The 20681-nt window shown below is 44.1% G+C and overlaps 1 protein-coding gene across 1 annotated transcript in view; it reads right to left on the bottom strand.

The window, feature by feature from the left end:
* LRP4 (LDL receptor related protein 4) overlaps positions 1 to 20681 on the bottom strand; it is a 65255-nt gene that overhangs the window by 2201 nt on the left and 42373 nt on the right. Inside the window, exons 7-37 of the mRNA XM_073541637.1 lie at positions 20207 to 20326; positions 19007 to 19132; positions 18530 to 18655; positions 18318 to 18452; positions 17302 to 17427; positions 16604 to 16834; positions 15984 to 16140; positions 15668 to 15885; positions 15407 to 15583; positions 15193 to 15315; positions 13208 to 13416; positions 13010 to 13091; positions 12680 to 12785; positions 12367 to 12568; positions 12091 to 12280; positions 11041 to 11172; positions 10808 to 10948; positions 10624 to 10710; positions 10348 to 10519; positions 10079 to 10241; positions 8622 to 8847; positions 8219 to 8522; positions 7042 to 7260; positions 6818 to 6952; positions 6610 to 6718; positions 6353 to 6497; positions 6164 to 6277; positions 5543 to 5663; positions 5381 to 5445; positions 5206 to 5293; positions 4708 to 4849 (exon numbers count right to left, since the gene is read on the bottom strand). Of these exons, the coding sequence (XP_073397738.1) occupies positions 4708 to 4849; positions 5206 to 5293; positions 5381 to 5445; positions 5543 to 5663; positions 6164 to 6277; positions 6353 to 6497; positions 6610 to 6718; positions 6818 to 6952; positions 7042 to 7260; positions 8219 to 8522; positions 8622 to 8847; positions 10079 to 10241; positions 10348 to 10519; positions 10624 to 10710; positions 10808 to 10948; positions 11041 to 11172; positions 12091 to 12280; positions 12367 to 12568; positions 12680 to 12785; positions 13010 to 13091; positions 13208 to 13416; positions 15193 to 15315; positions 15407 to 15583; positions 15668 to 15885; positions 15984 to 16140; positions 16604 to 16834; positions 17302 to 17427; positions 18318 to 18452; positions 18530 to 18655; positions 19007 to 19132; positions 20207 to 20326 (4691 nt within the window). The remainder of the gene's footprint in view (positions 1 to 4707; positions 4850 to 5205; positions 5294 to 5380; positions 5446 to 5542; positions 5664 to 6163; positions 6278 to 6352; positions 6498 to 6609; positions 6719 to 6817; positions 6953 to 7041; positions 7261 to 8218; positions 8523 to 8621; positions 8848 to 10078; positions 10242 to 10347; positions 10520 to 10623; positions 10711 to 10807; positions 10949 to 11040; positions 11173 to 12090; positions 12281 to 12366; positions 12569 to 12679; positions 12786 to 13009; positions 13092 to 13207; positions 13417 to 15192; positions 15316 to 15406; positions 15584 to 15667; positions 15886 to 15983; positions 16141 to 16603; positions 16835 to 17301; positions 17428 to 18317; positions 18453 to 18529; positions 18656 to 19006; positions 19133 to 20206; positions 20327 to 20681) is intronic.

Below are 20681 nucleotides of genomic sequence, written 5' to 3'. Positions count from 1 at the left end.
CCCTCTCCCATAATGACAATTCTGCTTCACGTCACTTGTCTTATCTATTGCGTTATTTCTGTGCTGTCTTGTGTATAAATGTGATTCTTCAGATGTTGTATTAAGGTCCCTTCACACTAAGTGACTTACCAGCGATCCCGACACCGATATCAAGGTGTCAGGATCGCTAGTAAGTCGCTATGTGATCGCTGGTGAGCTGTCACACAGACAGCTTCACCAGCGATCAGCACAGCGATGCCGAGCGCCCGGCATCGCTGGCCATCGCTGTAAAAAATAGAATCAAAATAAAAAATATAGTTATTCTCACCTTCCGACGTCCCGTTCAGCCATCCTGCCTCTCTCCACGCTCCGGTCCCAGTGATCCTTTGCGAGAATGACCACGAGATGTCACAGTCTCGAGGGATAACAAAGTCTCGCGGTCATTCGTGCAAAGGATCACTGGGACCGGAGCGTGGAGAGAGGCAGGATGGCTGAACGGGACGTCAGAAGGTGAGAATAACTATATTTATTTTTTTATTATTTTTTACACCTGATCGCTGGTCTCCCGCCTGTCACACGCAGCGATGCGTGCTGGCCAGCGGGAGACCAGCGACCAAAGAAATGTCCAGAGGTTTCTTCCAGTGATCAGCGATACCGGCAGGGGGGGCCGCTCGCTGATCGCTGTCACACACAGCGATCTCGCTGGTGAGATCGCTGTTACGTCACCAAAGTTGTGACTCAGCAGCGATCTCGCTACCACCGAGATCGCTTAGCGAGACGGGGCCTTTAGTCTAGCCTGATGAAGAGACCCGAGTAGTCTCGAAAGCTGCAATGTGTTACCATCCTTTCAGTTAGCCATTAAAAGGTATCAACCACTGAGGACTCAATTCTAAATATTCTTTTACCCAGGACAAGAAGTTGATCTCTTTGCTCACTTTCCCCCCATGCTCCATGCACTCTATAAAAGAATGAACCACCGTACAAAACATGCAGTTCTAAGTTTTAGTAACCTCATAAGGTTTTGCTGCTGTCTGTCATTCCTCCATCTTAACTCAAAAGCAATAAAAGAGGTCATTAAAGGAAACAGAATCAAAAACTTCAATATAAAATGTAGAAGACAGTGTTATAACAGATAATCAATCCAAAGCCAGACATCACAACAAAGTATAGAAGGTAAAAAAATTTAAAAACAAAAAAAAGTCTTGTACAATAAATTAAATAATTCTAGATTTCTTCATCTGCTGTGCTTAGAAGACAGAATTCATTTTATACAGACCATGAAGAGTAAGGCCTGTTTCACACTTCCGTTTTTGACCATCAGTCAAAATCCGCCGTTTTTGCAAAAAAACGGATCCGCCATTTTTTTTTGGCGGATCCGTTTTTTTTCCCATTGATTTGCATTACCGGCGGATCTTGACGGATGGCCATCCATGGGATCTTTTTTTGCGGATCCGTCAATTTTTTTTTGCGTCCGCCGAGATGCCTGGACGGACCATGTAACGTTTTTTGTGCTGAAGGATCCGCATTTTTGTAGTGCGCATGCCCGGAGGAATGATGTCAGGCGGAAATTTAACCCTGAAATCATTACTCTCTCTCTCCTCCTCTCCCCTCCTCTCTTCTCTTCTCCCCTCCCCGGGCAGCGGTTCCTTTAAAATTCTTCATTCGGCGGATCCGTCAAAAAACGGATCTGGTGGCATCCGTTCACATCAGTTAGGAACGGATCCGATTTCCGCCTTTTTGGCGGATTTTAACTGACACAAAAAACTGAAGTGTGAAACAGGCCTAACTCTGGCCATTCCCTGCCTAAACTGATACAGGCCTCCATATGCATTAAAATATTCTGGTATTGGCGGGCCAGGCAGCTGATGTCTGAGGGCCTCCTGACTGTTTCCCAACAGATGTCGGGTATAGAGAAGGGTCGGGCTTATTGAAGTTAAACGTCCAACCGTTTTCTTCTTAGAGAGGAGCGTTCATGTACAGTTGTGACCAAAAGTATTGACACCCCTGCAATTCTGTCAGATAATACTCAGTCTCTTCCTGAAAATGATTGCAAACACAAATTCTTTGGTATTATTATCTTCATTTAAATTGTCTTAAATGAAAAAACACAAAAAGAATTGTCCTAATGCCAAATTGGATATAATTCCACACCAAACATAAAAAAAAGAGGGTGGACAAAAGTATTGGCACTGTTCGAAAAATCATGTGATGCTTCTCTAATTTGTGTAATTAACAGCACCTGTAACTTACCTGTGGCACCTAACAGGTGTTGGCAATAACTAAATCACACTTGCAGCCAGTTGACATGGATTAAAGTTGACTCAACCTCTGTCCTGTGTCCTTGTGTGTACCACATTGAGCATGGAGAAAAGAAAGAAGAGCAAAGAACTGTCTGAGGACTTGCGAAACCAAATTGTGAGGAAGCATGAGCAATCTCAAGGCTACAAGTCCATCTCCAAAGACCTGAATGTTCCTGTGTCTACCGTGCACAGTGTCATCAAGAAGTGTAAAGCCCATGGCACTGTGGCTAACCTCCCTAGATGTGGAAGGAAAAGAAAAATTGACAAGAGATTTCAACATAAGATTGTGCGGATGTTGGATAAAGAACCTCGACTAACATCCAAACAAGTTCAAGCTGCCCTGCAGTCCGACGGTACAACAGTGTCAACCCATACTATCCGTCGGCGTCTGAATGAAAAGGGACTGTATGGTAGGAGACCCAGGAAGACCCCACTTCTTACCCCGAGACATAAAAAAGCCAGGCTGGAGTTTGCCAAAACTTACCTGAAAAAGCCTAAAATGTTTTGGAAGAATGTTCTCTGGTCAGATGAGACAAAAGTAGAGCTTTTTGGGCAAAGGCATCAACATAGAGTTTACAGGAGAAAAAAAGAGGCATTCAAAGAAAAGAACACAGTCCCTACAGTCAAACATGGCGGAGGTTCCCTGATGTTTTGGGGTTGCTTTGCTGCCTCTGGCACTGGACTGCTTGACCGTGTGCATGGCATTATGAAGTCAGAAGACTACCAACAAATTTTGCAGCATAATGTAGGGCCCAGTGTGAGAAAGCTGGGTCTCCCTCAGAGGCCATGGGTCTTCCGGCAGGTCAATGACCCAAAACACACTTCAAAAAGCACTAGAAAATGCTTTGAGAGAAAGCACTGGAGACTTCTAAGGTGGCCAGCAATGAGTCCAGACCTGAATCCCATAGAACACCTGTGGAGAGATCTAAAAATGGCAGTTTGGAGAAGGCACCCTTCAAATATCAGGGACCTGGAGCAGTTTGCCAAAGAAGAATGGTCTAAAATTCCACCAGAGCATTGTAAGAAACTCATTGATGGTTACCGGAAGCGGTTGGTCAACCAAGTATTAGGCTGAGGGTGCCAATACTTTTGTCTGGCCCATTTTTGGAGTTTTGTGCGAAATTATCAATGTTTTGCTTCATTCTCTTTTGTGTTTTTTTCATTTAAGACAAATGAATATAATACCAAAGAATGTGTTTGCAATCATTTTCAGAAAGAAACTGAGTATTATCTGACAGAATTGCAGGGGTGTCAATACTTTTGGCCACAACTGTATATGGAGACTTTAGGAAAGATAGCAATCTGAACAAATACTAAGAGAAACTTCATAGAGAAATATTGTTAAACACCTGTCCCTGGTCTAGGCTCTGCTTCCTACACCAGTCTGCTAAACTTTGCTGTACTCCATGTCAGACTATGTAAGTAGCCTGGCGTGCTTGCATGTGTTGATTTTTCTAGGCCTGTATAAGACCTCCAAAGACACACACCTGTGTCTTGGTTTTAATACTTTCTAAAAAGACTTTCTCTGTGCACAGTTCCTGTCTTCTGTCTCCAGGACGTCTCCTGGCTGCCTGTGGTTTCCAATCACTCAGCTGCAGACAGGTAACAGTCTGTCGTATCCAGGACATCTCATGTCTGTATGCAGCTTCCAGTGTCATGGTTCTCTGTCTGCAGTCTCAAGGATGTTTCATGTCTGCATGTGGCTTCCATGGTATTGAGACTTTCTAGTTACTACAGAGTTATGTCTGCTACTGCGGCTTCCAGGACATCTTCTGACTGCCGCTTCCATGATATTGAGACATTCTAGTTACTTCGGAGTTCTGTTTGCTGTATTCAGGACGTCACCTGTCTACCTACCTTCGGTATGTCTGCTAACAGTCTCGTCTCCCTCACCAACGACTGTGTGCCTACCCGGACTTTGGCCATACAGGTTCCACCGCACTAAGCCCTTTTTTGTGACAAATATATGCTATGTGGATCCTATGTGAAGCCATTAACAAAATATGTGTTAGTTACAGAGCATGCCCACACGGTTAAAGCAATGGTTTCCAGACATACCTCACCCCCAGCTTAAAGAAGAGCATTACCAGCTCCTACGTAGATGCACATAAGAGGGCTGTGCTAGGGAGCCATGCCATCCATAATGGTGCCCTTGTAACTCCAGTACACACGAATCCTTAATAAATCTGATAAAGGCCACAAAAGCTAAAACCAATGTAAAGAGTCAATCGCGTGCAGCAGCCACCAATACCTGCAGGTAGCAGAAGACCTCAGAAGAGGAAAGGAGAGAGACTTTCAGAGGGAGAAGAGTGCTGCGGGGGATGAGATGGGCGACATGGAAAAGGTCAGATGCATACTTGTAAGGTAGCAAATGCCAAAGTGATCCCATGGATCAATCATTTCAGGACGCCCTTTATTTAATGCTCACCTCCTTGCGATGCCTTTGCAGGTGACAAGCTCCTGGCCTGTGCACAGCCTCAATCTTCACCTCCTGGGTGGACGTGCGGTAGGATGGGTTGCTGTAGGTCAATGTTCCCATTGCTGGGTCTGACAGCTTTGCCCGACGATGCCTTGGAAAAAAGAAGTGTGTGTGAAGTCCTCCCATTTGGCAATTAAATGCATTTGCATTTTAAGCACAGGACCTTCGTGGGCAGCAAGAACTGTTTGCATACGCTTCTGCTATCCATCTGAACCTTTCAGCATCTACTTATATGAGCTACCATTCCATAGATTTACTGTCCAGGGACTTAACTGACAATCCATACAGATTAGCCTACAGCCCACTCCAGGTTTTGCATTAGATAGTTGACCCTACATTTCATTGTCCCTCTGAATCAGACAACTATAAGGTACACGGAGTTCAAAGGACCAAGAATCCAGCTTTACGTGTCCCTTCCTTATCACCCCTTTAAACCTATGCACTCACCTGTAAATCAGCAGAGCACAGATCAAAAGGAGCAGGCACAAGAGAGACAGCGATCCAGCAATTATGTGAGGTACACGCAGTTTATCTCCTGGGTACATAGGAAAAATCTCAATAAGGACACATTTTATTATACATGTCAAGATGTACCTTGCTATGGCCTAAGCCCTCCCCGTACCTGCACTGGCTGGGACCGCTCCATTGTGGGTGCACAGTCCTTTTGTTGCCTCCACATCTGAGCAACTGAAAGATAAATGTGACAAACAAGGATTGATGCAGATACTGAAACCTTTAATCACCTTATTGAAATCATCGGCCATAAATCACACCGTACTCCCACCTTCCCGCTGTCACCCCAGGTGTACTGTCTGCTCGTTCGCCCTGGGTGTTAGGACTGGAAGGGCCGGAGATCTTCTCGCTAATGTTCGTTGGATGCGGAGGTGATGGTAAAAATCCAGGAGCTGAAAAATAAAATGGAAATTATTTGACACCAAAATAGAGAGTCAGTATTATATAGTTTAAGGGGGTTTACAAAAGATTTCAATTGTAAAGGCAAGATTGGGAATTTATCACACTGCCATGTAAACCCATCAGAATCTTGATATCAAGTCATGGCGGGGGGGGGGGGGTGATGGTGTTAGAAAAGACGAAGGGTCTTCTTTAAATACATCCCGACCTCAGACATGAATGGGGGTCTTGTCCCTTATTAAAGCAAAGTATCCAAAGACCTCTGCCATGCCGCCATTAACACAGCTGTTCCTGTATCTCAGCGTTATGTCGATGGATCGCTCACGGAAAGTACCCTTGGGCATTGTAGCGCCCCTGAATTCAGCTGAGGTCAGCCAACAAAACTCCAGAATAAAGCCTAAACTGGGCATTGAACTTTTCAGCCATACTGCTGGGGGTCTCAATGACAGGTCACAAGAGGTTTTAACACTTTAGTAGGAAGTTGGGTACTCACTGGTGGAGCAGACCTCGTTCCCCAGGTCATCCGGACAGGCACACACAAAGTCATAACTTCGAGCGAAGCAAAGATGGGAGCAACCCCCATTATTGACGCCACACGGGTTGCTGCCTGCACGGCGGAGAAAGGGATGTGTTTAGTTTACAACTAGTTTCAGTAAAGTGCAAGAGTTGGCACGTCTCATACCTGTCTGTCTTAATGGAGACACTACAATGATGTCCATTAATCCTTCCATGTTTCCCAAAATACTTTCTTGGCTTCTTCCAGAGTATTTGTCCACCCTCTGAATAGACTTTGTCTGCCAATCGGTCCAGTAGATCCAGCGGCCCTCCTGTTTGGTAAAACCAATAAAAAAATACATATATTTCATTGGATTAAAAAAAAATCTCATTAAATATTCATTGTTCCCATTTTGATGTGAGAGGATTACCCAAAATGTTTACCTGAGTGAGCGCGAATGGGTGAGACACCTGGCTCACAAGCACCTGGCGGGTTTTGCCATTCAGATCGGCATTCTCTATGCGATCCAAGTGAGCATCCACCCAAAAAATTCTGGAAAAAAAATACATATGCAAATACATGAATGTCAAATCTGTATACGATGTACGAGAAGGTTTTAATGAACCTTTGCGGCATTAGATGACTACTGACCTACGGGTGTCATAGTCCAAAGTCAGTCCATTGGGCCACCCAAGATCTGTATTAATGAGGACTTTGCGATCAGAGCCATCCAAGTGAGACCTCTCAATTTTGGCAACATGACCCCAGTCGGTCCAGAAAAGATAGCTGCAAGAGGGAAATTCAGTTAAACATCATATTCTACAGGAGGTCATCAGCCAACAAGGAGTAAATCTAGAGAGTGCACATGTTCTCACCCTTTTCTTGGAAACACCGCAATGGCTCGAGGCTCGTCTAGGCTGTTATTGATCAGAACTTTCCGATGTCTTCCATCTAGTCGTGCCACCTCGATGGTGTTGGCTCCAGTGTCTGTCCAATACAGGTTTCTTGCTACCCAATCCACAGCCAGACCATCTGTAGTCTTCAGGCCCTCACCAATAATTGTCTCCATACCATTTCCATCAAGGTCCACTCTCCTAATGAGGCAAATGTATATATTCAGCACATATAAAGTAAAACAAAAGCAAAGCTTCTTTATTTTCAGGTTTGGCAGCATAGAGTTGGCAAATGAAAGTCAGAGCGGAAAAGAAAAAAAAAAGAAAAAACGCTCCTGCTTCTTTTCCAGAAACAGCTCGGCTTTGTCGTTAGCTATTGTAATCGAGACCCCCTAACCGTCAGGATAAGCTGCAGTCAGAGGGAGCAGATGGAGAATAGTAGCACTTTTCTTGTTTTCCTCTTTCCGTCTCCGAGTACAGAACCTCAAAGCAGCAAGCGAATAACTGTTCATTACAGATCTGACGCTTCTCTAAATGGCTCCAGAAGTACATTGTGATTGCAAAAAATATTAACCATGTCAGGAATATTTGCTGTAGTCACTAGCAGAGAAAATGATGCCTGGCTGCAATCCTGGAGCCGGGTTCAGTACGATTCTGCACGTGGTTTGGACAATATGAATCAACTGTGCATGGTTGACCTTTCTCTACAGACCGAGCCCTGTTTTGGGATCATTCAGGGTCCCAGAGGTTGGCCCTCACGTGGTTAGCAACTTGGGACAACCTATGAAGAGCAATGGCAATTTTTTTTTTCTATTTTAAAGTAACTGGCGCTAATCAAACAGCCATCTGACCATCATTAGAAGGGTCCAGTTGAAAGCTGGTCCAGTGATATTTCGTTTGTCATGTTTCTGGTTTCTCCAACCCACGTCAGGCCGACCACTCCTGAAGAAGTGGGTTATTTAGATGAATGATTGATCATCTGATGCAAGGATGGGTTCTCTTATATAGAAGGGGGTGTTGAATGGGAGGACCAACCTCGTGAGTACTGAGATTACAGTATGTACATCCTACGAGATAATTCACTGAATCCTTGCAAGAACAACTGCTAAAAATATTGATATGGGAAGAGAAAAACCCAAATTTCACCCTATCTCAGCACCTGATTACATCCAGGAAGACATCTGTGTAGTAGATTTTGCCTTCTACGCTGTCATAATCCAAGGAGATTACATTGTTCAGTTCTTTAATGGGGACATAGACATCGGTGTAATCATCGGTGTCCAGAGAGATACGACGAATGGAATCACGGCTGGAGAAGAGCAGGTAGGTATCGGGAGACGGGTCGCACGTTCTGCCATCATCCTTCAGCAGAATGCCCGTGGGACAGGCACAGGAGTAGCTGACAGGGTTTGGCAGGCAGAGGTGGGAGCACCCACCATTTTTGTTCCCACACTTGTTGTATCCTATAAAGGAAAATGGGGAGAAATGAGGCGCCACTCACAGAAAATAAAGAAGATTGATGGCAATGATGTACTCTAAAGAGCTAGAAGTCTGCAACTAACCTAAAGCATGAGTGCGGTCCACTGCTTGTATGTCCATCAGCCCTGGCAGATTATCTCTGACCACAATAACATTTGCTCCAGTGTCTTTATCTGCTCTTTGGATTTTGCGCGTCTGCCAGTCTGTCCAATATATATGAGCCCCGAGGAGCGTTAAGCCATATGGATGCTGGACTGGAGACACCAAAATCCGTCGGTTCCTTCCCATCAGGTCAGACGCCTCTATCCTCTGAATAAAAAAAAAAAAAAGAAGCATTTAGGAATGAGGATAGAAGACTCCCATACAGCTATTGTGGCAACCGTTTAAGGAGTTTTCTACCCCTGGAGAAATCTTTATGAGGTGCTACAGCTTGCTAAACCCTAAAAGGTGTATAATGAGTCATGTGCCGACTAAAGTCGCTGACGTGTTGTGAGTTCATTTTCCCCTTCACCATTGAGGTCTGATGAACTCCCTCTTCTGGTGAAGGAAGGTAGTGAGGCTGATTACCAAGCACCTGAGCAGGATGATGATGACTGGAATTGCTGACTGGATATAAGGCAGCCGACGCCCTTCTGCCTTGCTGGTGATTTCTCAGAGGGATTCTAGGAGATCAGTCTGATTCCTGCTCCTCAAAAGCTAAGTTTTCTGCTTTGCTTTTTGCATTTGTGTTTTGGTTTGGTTTTGCCTTGTTTTTCTGGATTTCTGCCATTCCCTGCTGGGGTGAGCTGAATTCCTTTTTGCTCTGTCTTCAGAAAATACCTTAGTACTGATATAGTCTTTTTGAAGCCTAGCGTCTTCAGGGCTTTTTTCCCTATCAGTCTGTTGGCTCTTGTTTTGATAGGGTTTTGGCGGATTGCAGACAGCAGCTTTTCTATCCTGTCCTATTTAGTTAGCTTGGGCCCCATCATTTGCTCAGCCTATCTTTCTATCTGTGTGAGTGTTTTTCATCTTGCTTCACCGCCATTATATGTTGGGGGCTGCCTATTGCTTTGGGGTCTGCTCTGGGGCAGTTTACATTTCCCTTTCTGTCTTTAGGCTATTTAGTTCTCCGGCTGTGATCGAGGGATCTAGGGCACCGTAGGAACCCCCCACGGCTACTGCTAGTTGTTGTTGATAGGTTCAGTGGTCTGCAATCCGATAGCTGCCAACTTCTCTGGTTTTCTGGACTTAGCTAGTATTTCTGTTTTTGCCTCCTACGGTGACTCATTCATAACACCAACGCATCTTGTAATGTTCTATTGAGAAGCTCAGATGAGAGTATTCTGCACGTGATGGCGGGTATACAAATTACTCGTGGGGTCACGCGACGACCGTCGGAAGCAGCAAGCAGAGCCGAGTGCTAACAGTCAGCATTACAAACCATTAGGATTCGACAAGCAGCAGCGCTTGGCGAAGATTTCACCTAGGGTGACAACCCCTTTAACACACAACATAATTAAATATGCCTAAAGAGCAGCCTCCTGACACTGACTCCACATACCTCCGTATGCGCATCAGCCCACAAAAGTTGAGAACCAGCTTTGTCCACTGCCAGGCCATTGGGCCAACCCAAGTTCATACTGATCAACACTTTACGGTCTGAACCATCCATTCCTGCTCTTTCCAACTTGGCATTCTCTCCCCAGTCCGACCAGTACATATATCTACCAGAAAAAATAAATAAATGCAACACAATTATGGGGTACCATTCCCCAGTTTTGAGAGATTAAAAAATTGAAGACTGTATTTTTTTTTTTTTTGCTTCCTTACCCCATTTCATGATACAAGGCAATTGCTCGTGGGCTTCCAAGATTTTGCCAGACAAGCACCTTCCTCATGGAACCATCCAAATTTCCCACTTCGATTCTATTAGTCCCGGTGTCTGTCCAATATATTTTGCGACCTATGGCATCCACCGCGAGACCATCTGTGGTCACCAGACCTAGGATATAAGAGACTTTCCATTATTATGAGTGGATGAAATTATTAGTTAGTTGGATGCATTTTCAGGCACACTATAACACATGCGATTGGGTGGTTCATTACCAGTGGTCATTATATCTTGGTGATTAGATCCATCAAGTGCTGCTCTGCTAATCTTACGAAGAGTACTGTCTGCCCAATATGCCAACCCTGCAAAAAGAAAGGATCCTAAGCTAACTAGATCACTCATTTCGACTAGAATTTCCACCATCCCTTTGATCCATGGATATCCTCTTGGATAACTCACCATCAACAGGATCCACCCCAACAGCGATTGTATTCTTCATGGTCACATTTATGGGAAGCACAACATCGGCAAAATACGGAATATCCAGAGAAACAGAACGGATGTCTGTCCTCCTGGCAAAAATGAGAAACCGGTCCATGCCTGAAAACAAATGTGAGATTAGAAATGGTTTAAAAACCATAATATCCTATGGGATATATTGCCTAAAAATGAAACTCAAAGTTGTAATTCACCTGATGAACAGGTTCTGCCATCTGCTTGCAGGTTTACGCCAGTGGGACAGGCACAGCTGTGGCCTTTTGGGTGCGGAGAGAGGAGGCAGATATGGCTGCAGCCTCCATTGTCTATGGAGCAAGCTGAGCGAACTATGGAAAAAAAAAATGCAAGTTATTCCCCACATTATGTTCTGATGCATAGGCCCCATCCCTTGGTCATCACAATATAATTTATCCATCCAATACACATTGGCCAAATTTCAAGACAAGCCAATGAAACTTGCAAAAGAATATGGAGAACCAGACATTGCAGCGTTCAATATACAGCAGGACAAGAGAGAAGGAAGGACCATCAGTGCTGCCGACCTCCAGATGCGGAAGTAAGCGGTACCAGACAACCACTTGAACGAAAAATTCAGTATATTTAGGTCAGAGCCCAAAGAAGGGAACCCCAATACGACTGATCATAGGTAACCTCCAGCTTCAATATCATGGAAATAGATGATATACACTTAGGATTTATGAAGATTGCAGGGCCATCAAAAACTCGGACAAAACTCAGAATCTTTACTTTTGAATCAGGAAAAAAAAAAACTTTCCATGTAAAAGACACGTCAGAAGTTTTGGTCGGTGAGTGTCACGGTGTTGAGACTTTTAAAGACTGATAAGACGCAAGACCAGAGATGCTCCGTTGAGTGCGGTGTCCTTATGGCTATGCTTGGAGAGCAAAGTTGGTTGGTTTACCAATGTATAGAAAAGCTATACTTTCTATTAATCTGTACACTGCTGGGTCTGCTCTCCGAGGAAAGCCGAGCAGAAACTAAGGCGCAATGGACATGCATAAATCCGTACACTACTTAACTCTCCAACACCCCAAACAAAATGGACAAAGCGTTATGTCAGGTCCATGACATAAGTGGGTTAAGCAGCACATAAGGATCCTTTCTTTGGTGCCTTTCTAATTCCCGCGCCGTGCTCTGCCCCATAAGGCAGAATACTTTCATTATTTTGTAGACTCTTCCAACAAGCAATAAAACAGCACAAATATCGGTTGTCATTTTTTGTTACCTTTGGGACGTTGGCGGTGGAACACGTGAATATCCATAAGATTCTCCAAATTCTCCCTCACCGTTTTCCGTTCCAGACCTCTCTTTCGATCTGCACTCTCAATGCTCTTAGATTGCCAGTCCGTCCAGTAAATTCGGTCTTCATATAGGGTCAGACCAAATGGGTGAGGAAGCTCTGTACCAATAAGGACCTAAAAAACCCCCCTCATCAATAACAACTTATTACTTCAGTCCCTGAAAGGTGTCTGTAAAGAAAGGAGCTCCAACGACTACTCACCGTGCGGTCGGCGCCATCGAGTTTTGCTGTTTCTATGGTTTTCATTCCGGCATCTGCCCAGTAAAGTCTCTCAGACTCGTATTCAATTGCCAGTCCATTAGGCCAAGTAAGGTTGGAGGAGATTATGACCATACGTCCAGAAGCATCCATCCCGGCACGCTCGATTTTAGGATTGGCTCCCCAGTCGGTCCAGTACATGAATCTAAGGTGGAGAATATCTTGTATTTTTTAAAATAAAATACAGGGATCTTTACTGTTTGGGGGTTTTCCTAAAATACTGAAATTGGATGCAAATAACAGGAAAAGTTCTCACCCGCCTATTGGATCCACCACGATATCCCTTGGTCGGTCCAGGTTCTCCCAGATGAGCACACTGCGCAGCGAGCCGTCCGTATTAGAAACTTCTATGCGGTCAGTCCCTGGATAAGAGACGCAATGTGCCACAAATGTGGGAGCAGATCCTTACAGAGCTAAAGTAACTTTTTGGCAAGTTCTATCTAGAACATCTGCCGCAATTGCCGCAGCGGAATCGTATCGAGCGTCCGCACCACAATTTAGGATGAGTAATAAACATTTTCGCTTCCTACTAATGAACCGTATGACACAACTTTCAAAGACCTTTAGCAATAAAGATGATCAATACCTGCATCAGTCCAATATAGTTTCTGTGTCACCCAGTCTATAGCCAACCCAGCAGGACTTTCTAAACTGGTCTCTATAACGACCTGGTGGGAAAAAATATTAGGTACAAATCTGTGCTGGAAATGGACGAGCATAAATTTCTGGATTAATGGTAGTGCAGAGGGCAATCCGTTACACAGAATACAGTCGGCCTCCTCACCTCCTGGCTGCTGCCATCAGACTTTGCACGGTTGATGGAGTCCGAATTGGTGTCTGTCCAGTACATGTAGTCATGTGCAGAATCCCAATCCAGTGCGACGGCGCTGCGTACATTGGATAGCGGGATGACAAAATCGGAAAAGTCACTGGTGTCGAAACTGATCCTCCGGATGTCCGTCCTTCGGGCAAAAAGCAGGAACTTGTCAAGACCTGATCGAAGGTCAAAGGTCATCATCTTAATCCTTCAGCTTCAAAACGGCATAAAGAGCAAATGCAGGAATTTGAGCTCATATCTAAAGGTGGGAACTAAACTACGGGATTCACATATTAGTGCACAAAATGATCTGCTTGGACCCTTATAGGGATTTCTACAAGTAGATCACATTTACAAGTCTCTCCTCTTGGCTATGCCAAAGTCTACATTCATCAGAATGCCATCACCCAACCCTCGAGGATCCTACCCACAATGACTGGAGTACAGAGAATCTGGGGGGTAGAATGCAAGCCAAGAATCAAATAAACCTAATATTCAGCATTAAAAGGGTATATAAACCATCTAAAAAAAACTAAAGCACAATTATTGAAATCCATATTTGTGTACAGAACTCCTATGCAGATCTATGTTTCTCCATGGCAACAGACTACAAACAAACCCCAAGTAATTCCATCTTGCAGTCACACTCCTTTCCCCCTAGCCACTGCATCTTGCTAACATTTATTTAAAAAGACATAAGGAGGAGAATTGCAATAAGAATTGGTTGGAAAGTTAGGCATATTCATTAATGTATTACACTAATCCTTACTTATGAAAAAGCAGGCATAAACTGAAGAGATCCATAAAACAATCATATCTATTTAAACCCAAAATATAAACACCAAACAATAACCATTATAAATAAGCAGAATTCCTCAATTGAGGACGGGATCACAACCACATATATATCCCTAAATAGGATAGTACACAGTAATGTACATAATATGAAAAAATGCAAAATATACCTTCCGAAAAAACTATTGCCAATACCAACATAGAATAGATATATCTCAATAATAATATACTAATAAGTGCATAGTGCAAACTAGATCCCAGAGATATGAATATGGGCAAATAGGTGAAGGAAAAACACGGTAAATCCTAGCAAATAGGGAAGATTCATATAAGGCACAAACAAGTGCAGGACACCACAATAAATGGAAAGGTGAATCAAATTCCACGCCCCCCAGGAAGAAGCCTAGCGGTGAAACGCGCGTCGGGGTACCTGGATGGTGATTACAGCTCCACATAAGGTGAATCGCTGTCTTATACTATGGCTTAATAATTCTTTTACCACACTAGTATTGCAATTTGAAGTGGCATTTGATTGAAATTTCCTGTTAATTGTGGCGTCTTGAACTTGTGTTTGTGCCTTATATGAATCTTCCCTATTTGCTAGGATTTACCGTGTTTTTCCTTCTCCTATTTGCCCATATTCATATCTCTGGGATCTAGTTTGCACTATGCACTTATTAGTATATTATTATTGATATATGTCTATTCTATGTTAATATTGGCAATAATTTTTTTCGGAAGGTATATTTTGCATTTTTTGTATTATGTACATTACTGTGTACTATCCTATTTAGGGATATATATGTGGTTGCGATCCCGTCCTTCCTCTGAGGCATTCTGCTTATTTATAATGGTTATTGTTTGTTTTTTTTATATTTTGGGTTTAAATAAATATGATTGTTTTATGGATCTCTTGAGTTTATGCCTTTTTTATCATAAGTAAGGATTAGTGTAATTAATTCTGCGTTGAAGTGCCATTTTTTTTGTATATTGATTTTTGGGCATTATATTGATGGTATATTCATTAATGTGTAAGGTATGCAACGGAGCTAAAAAGTCAGAGCTTTCAACAATTCACGATTCCTCAACATATTCAACAGGGCACGGGGGGGGGGTCATATATTTATTAATCATGTATACATTATAATAATACTCACTTAATGCACAAGTCTTGGATCCGGTCTTTCGGAAGCCAGTAGGGCAAGCACAAGTAAAAGAGTTTCCGCTAGGTAAACACAAATGCGAGCAGCCCCCATTATCGGTACCGCAACGGTTCTTCCCTGCAGAAAATCAAAGGAAATCAACCAATAAATAACAAATCTGGAAGAAAAAAAAAACAACCCGTGAAGGATCCAGGGTCAGTTTGCTCACCTGCAGGTTGCCTCTGCGGATGTAACGTATGGATGTCCATAGGAAAGTGCAGCTTGCTCCGGATCACCTCTTGGTTCTTGCCGGTGAACTTATTGGCGCTGTTTATACTTTTTGTGTGCCAGTCGGTCCAGTAAAGACTGTCCTCAAAAACGGTGATGGCAAATGGGTGCGGGAGACCTGCCGAGCAGAGGACAGGATGAGCAAATGGACAAGTCGGGGCCAATAGTTCAAAGAGAAACTAGATAATAATGCGCTTCCAACCTTGGTTAATTACAGCTTTGCGGTTGGACCCATCAAGATCTGCTCTTTCAATGACATGGTGTTTGGCATCAACCCAGTACATTCGTTTCCCAGCATAATCAATGGTCAGTCCATTAGGCCAGAAGAGATGAGTATCGGCGATCACGCTTCGGTTTGAGCCGTCCATGCTGGCATATTCAATACGTGGCGTATTACCCCAGTCTGTCCAGTAGATGGTGCTAAAGTAACAAAACAGCATAAAGTATTAAAATGCTGAAATTAAATAATCTATGTTAACGGTATGGCACATTGGGATCGCTAAATGCCACCCACGTACCCTTCCATTGGGTTGAGAGCTATGGCTCGAGGCTTCTCCAGGTTGTTCCAGAGGATGACCCTGCGATGAGTCCCATCTAGATTGGACACTTCAATACGAGATGTTCCAGAGTCCGTCCAGAACAACTTGTCATGGATCCAATCAATTGCCAGACCCCCTAAATGCAAATCAACTATGTATAAACTATATATAGTTAACTGTATAGGAGTATAGACAAGTGGTCACCAACTTCTCGGACCACAAGAAAGCTAGAAGTTTCTGAGATAAGCATTTCATCCATAGGTTCCTATGGACAGTCGGGGCCCTGTCCGGCTCTGCTCTTTGAGGTTTTAATACTAGACACAGGATAGGACCCTCATGATTAGGTACACCCGGTTTCAGTGGGATGGCTTTTACGCTTTTTTGATCAAAATAGTGTTACCAAATCCCCCATGGTATTTAATGTATTATTACTAATTACTACAGGATATATTAGCATTTTATTTTTTTTCTTAACGTTTCATATTGGATCTTACTGCAGCCAAAATGCACATAAAAAATGTTGTCCAGCATTTAAATCGAGGACATATAAGAAGTTCCCTGATCCAATGAACACTCATTACAAAGTTTGCAGAACTCACCTGGACTCTCGAGCCCGGTGGACACCACCTCCTGCACATTGCTGCCGTTCAGGTTGGCGCTCATGATACGATCCAGTGTGACATCGGACCAGAAGACTAATTCGTGTTGATGGTGGAAATCCAAGGCAATGGCGTTCTCAAGATTATTCAGGAGAAGAGTATACTCAGAGCGATGAGGCAGAACTTGTCGAATGTCAATCCTGTTGGCAAATAGCAGAACTGGTTCTGGCCCTAAAGAAAGAAAAACAATATAGTCAACAATGGCTGTCATTTCAGGTGACTGGTCAGAATAAGTGGTCATGCGGAATAATAGGATTTCTAGCAATTGTACGGCTTAGGGTCTGCAGAGAGGAAAAGTGCAGACTACATCTCTAATTTTCAGTTGTCTCTGGGCTAGTTGGTCATTAGCTGCTATGATGACTTCCATACACCGCCATAAGGGGGATTCCTGTTCTCCTGTCTTTGTAACACATGTCCAGAAGCAGCATGTAGAGCAGTACTGAGCAGTGTAGCTGTGAATCCAGCTCTGTCTGTCTTAGTCTGTGCCCATCTCCTTCCTCCTCTCTCAATAGACACCTGTACTCTAATCTTTCCTGTGAACCATTATGTTTAGGCCAAGATGAATTTTAGCGGTAGCTCAGAGTAAATGATGAGCTCCGGAGGCAGCGGGGTTTACAGATTAGGGGGAATGATCTTACCCAGAGCCTTGCAGCTACGTTTGTCCGGTCGCAGTTGATATCCCGACTCACAGAAGCACTGGAAGCCACCCTCGGTGTTGCTGCAGCCTTGGCTACAATATCCTTCCTCTGCACATTCATTTACATCTGTGCGGTACACAAATATAACAATCCAGCATTTTTATTTATTTTTTTTTTTAAATCTTTTAAATTACAGGTAGATTATTTTTAAAACTGCATTAAAACTAAAAAGTTTGCTATGAATTCTAATTATTGCCACACTGAGAACAGGCTTGGAATGGGGTTTCTTTTCCCTAAGAGAGCGCCACCTTGTCCATGGGCTTTTCTCCGGTATTGCAGTTAAGGCATGGGCAAGAGTGGCAGTGTCTAAAAAGATGGTATGGAAGAAAAAAGAAAAATGTTGATAATGGTCTCATTCAACTATTTCCAGGGTTTCATCATGGCAGCGATCACACAGGCACTGCCGCATGTACTGGTGCCGCTGTGCCCGATAATGCAGGGCAATCATTTACTGTAGACAGTAAGGAGGCCCCCCGTAATCAGTTCCCTCAGATCAAACATTGGTAGCTTATCCTTAACAAGAGGCCATTCATAATTCAAGGGCAATTCCCACCGAAACAGGTTATTAACCCTTCACTGAGAGGTATGGCTCCTACTGCCGGGACCTCACCTCCAGTCCATAAAACATGGCCTGGTGTCCCCCCAGTTTTCCCTGGAGTTACTACATGAAACAGCAGGTGGCGCATGTCTATTCTGCGTGTGGAGGTCGTCATGTGTCAGAGCTTCACCAGCGACTTTACTCCTCATTCAGCTCCTCCTAGCCACAGCGTTGCCGCCATCGGAGACAGGAGAGGTACGTTTGTGGGACCCAACAGTAATCACCTATAAACTGGACTACGCCTTCATGTCCATGTCAGTTCTACCTCTGTTCCCTTGTTAATACTCAGCTATTTCAATAATACAAATACAATATACAAAAAACAGGCCCACGCCATATACAAGTCTCACTTCTTTACCTTGGCACGATCGACCATCCATCATAAGCTTGTACCCGGTCTGACAAGTGCACTGTACGAGCCCTCGCACCGTCTGGCACTTTTGGGCACAGCCCCCGTTGTTGTGGTTGCAGTTCTCTTCTCCCGTGCGGGGTCCTGAGAAGGCAATAGACGTTCCAGATCAGCGATCCATTATCTGAGAAAGTTAGGGAGTTTGGCAGAGCGATACTCACTGCAGTTTTGATGTGGGCTCTCATCACTGCCATCACCGCAGTCATTGGCTCCGTTGCACAGTTTGCGTTGCCCGATGCAGCGGCCATTACTGCACAAGAACTGGTCCTGAGCACATTGCGGAGCGCCTGTCATGGGTGAGACATTACATGCGACTGAGCCGCCTGGTGCTGAAGGTTTACAACTGCAATCAATGTACTTAAATCCAGAGATAAATCATGTTGCTAGCGGCAAAGTATCCATCATGACCCTTGTTCACACTCGCCTTCCCAGCATGGCCTGACCTCTTGCATTTGCCTTCCATGTCTGACCGGACCATTCACACTGACCTTCCATGGCTGCCCTGACCCCAGTTTTCTCATTTGCAGCATTCTTCTATCTTTCCCGACCCCTTACATTCTCATTCCAACCCTAAACCACATCATTCCACCCACTTTTCCCAGTTTTTGTTTTTTTTTTGTGGTCGCTTTAGAACTCACCAGTTTTTTCACATCCCATCTCATCACTATTATCAGAGCAGTCATCTTCACCGTCACATCTCCAGGACAATCGTACACACCGGCCGGTGCCGCACCGAAACTGGTCAGCCGTGCACACCGAGGTCGCTGTGAGAGTTACACACAATGTGACCAACGTTAAAATGGACACAACGCGAATGGTTCATCAACAAGCCCACGCCGAACCTACGAGGTCGATATGCCACCTAATCCAGCTCACAACCTTACAGTGCCCATAACTAGTGCGCTCAGATACACTTAATTATATCCGTCTTTTCACAATAAGCCATCGTGTGTGAACGCGAGGAGCCACACCAATTCTGGCCATTGTATTTTCCACTAGTTTTCCCCTCTGAAGTCTTTAGTTTTCAGTTGTCTCTGAGCTAGGGCGTACAGAATAGCTTCTTTTTAAAGATCCAGTTTGAAAATCGTGAGAAATCTAGTGAAGAAGCCATATGGAAATCATGCTCTGGGTACATCGGGGGCACTTTGTCTGCTTTTGCTAAACCTAGTTTGCATATTTCTTCGTTAACAAAAAAAAAAAAAAATGTAGATTTTTATTGGGGGACAAGCGCCCACACACCGGCTCCATGTGTAAAAAAAAAAATGCCGACATGTTCCCTTTAATATTAGTTTTTATTTATAAAGATTTACATCGGTGACATTCCGACTAACAAGCCGATCACGAATATCAGCAGGACAATAAATCGGAATCAATATTCCCATTACTGACAGCAATTTCAGATCTTGAAATATGGAGTTAATGGATCAATATATGTTAGAAAAGTGAAAAACCTCATTGTTCAATTACACAGGAACTCCCTTCAATAAAGGAGGGTGTGAACATCGGACATCCATGGCCAACTTAATGGAGTTGTACAATTTATAAAACCCGACCCCTCACCTGCCATTTTTACCAATGAGCTTAGTGAAGAGCTGCTATCCACATCAGCCAACCCAGTGCACCCATTGACAGAACAAGGATTTTAATGGGCACCATGCAATGCTCTATTTTCCCATTAAACACAGGCTTACAATTTCCGTCACGGATTTTAGCTGATTGCCGAACTTTCCGAATAGATGGACAGCCTACGACTGTCCACTTAATTTTGAGGAGACTTAAATGATAAAAGTTTGGAAACAGTGGAGAACCCCTTCGAAATGTAGATTCCATATACTCACTGCAGTTCCTCTCATCTGACTGATCGTCACAGTCAGCGTCTCCGTCGCAGCGCCAGCCGGAGTTGATACATAGTCCACTGTTGCACATAAACTCTCCGGAGCGGCACGGTTGGTGGGATGCTGCAAAGTTATTATAAAAGGGTTTGTGAGAAAAGAGCAGCGTAGGTAAGGAAGGCCAGGGCAAAGATCAGGCAAGGAAGGCAAGGCGTAGGTAAGGAAGGCCAGGGCAAAGATCAGGCAAGGAAGGCAAGGCGTAGGTAAGGAAGGCCAGGGCAAAGATCAGGCAAGGAAGGCAATGCGTAGGTAAGGAAGGCCAGGGCAAAGATCAGGCAAGGAAGGCAATGCGTAGGTAAGGAAGGCCAGGGCAAAGATCAGGCAAGGAAGGCAATGCGTAGGTAAGGAAGGCCAGGGCAAAGATCAGGCAAGGAAGGCAAGGCGTAGGTAAGGAAGGCCAGGGCAAACATCAGGCAAGGAA

Source organism: Dendrobates tinctorius, unplaced genomic scaffold (assembly GCF_039654945.1).
Source record: "Dendrobates tinctorius isolate UK_male_01 unplaced genomic scaffold, ASM3965494v1 ptg000124l, whole genome shotgun sequence".
NCBI lineage: Eukaryota > Metazoa > Chordata > Amphibia > Anura > Dendrobatidae > Dendrobates > Dendrobates tinctorius.
Note: the sequence above shows the minus strand (reverse complement) of the source record. Positions and strands in the feature narration are given on the sequence as shown.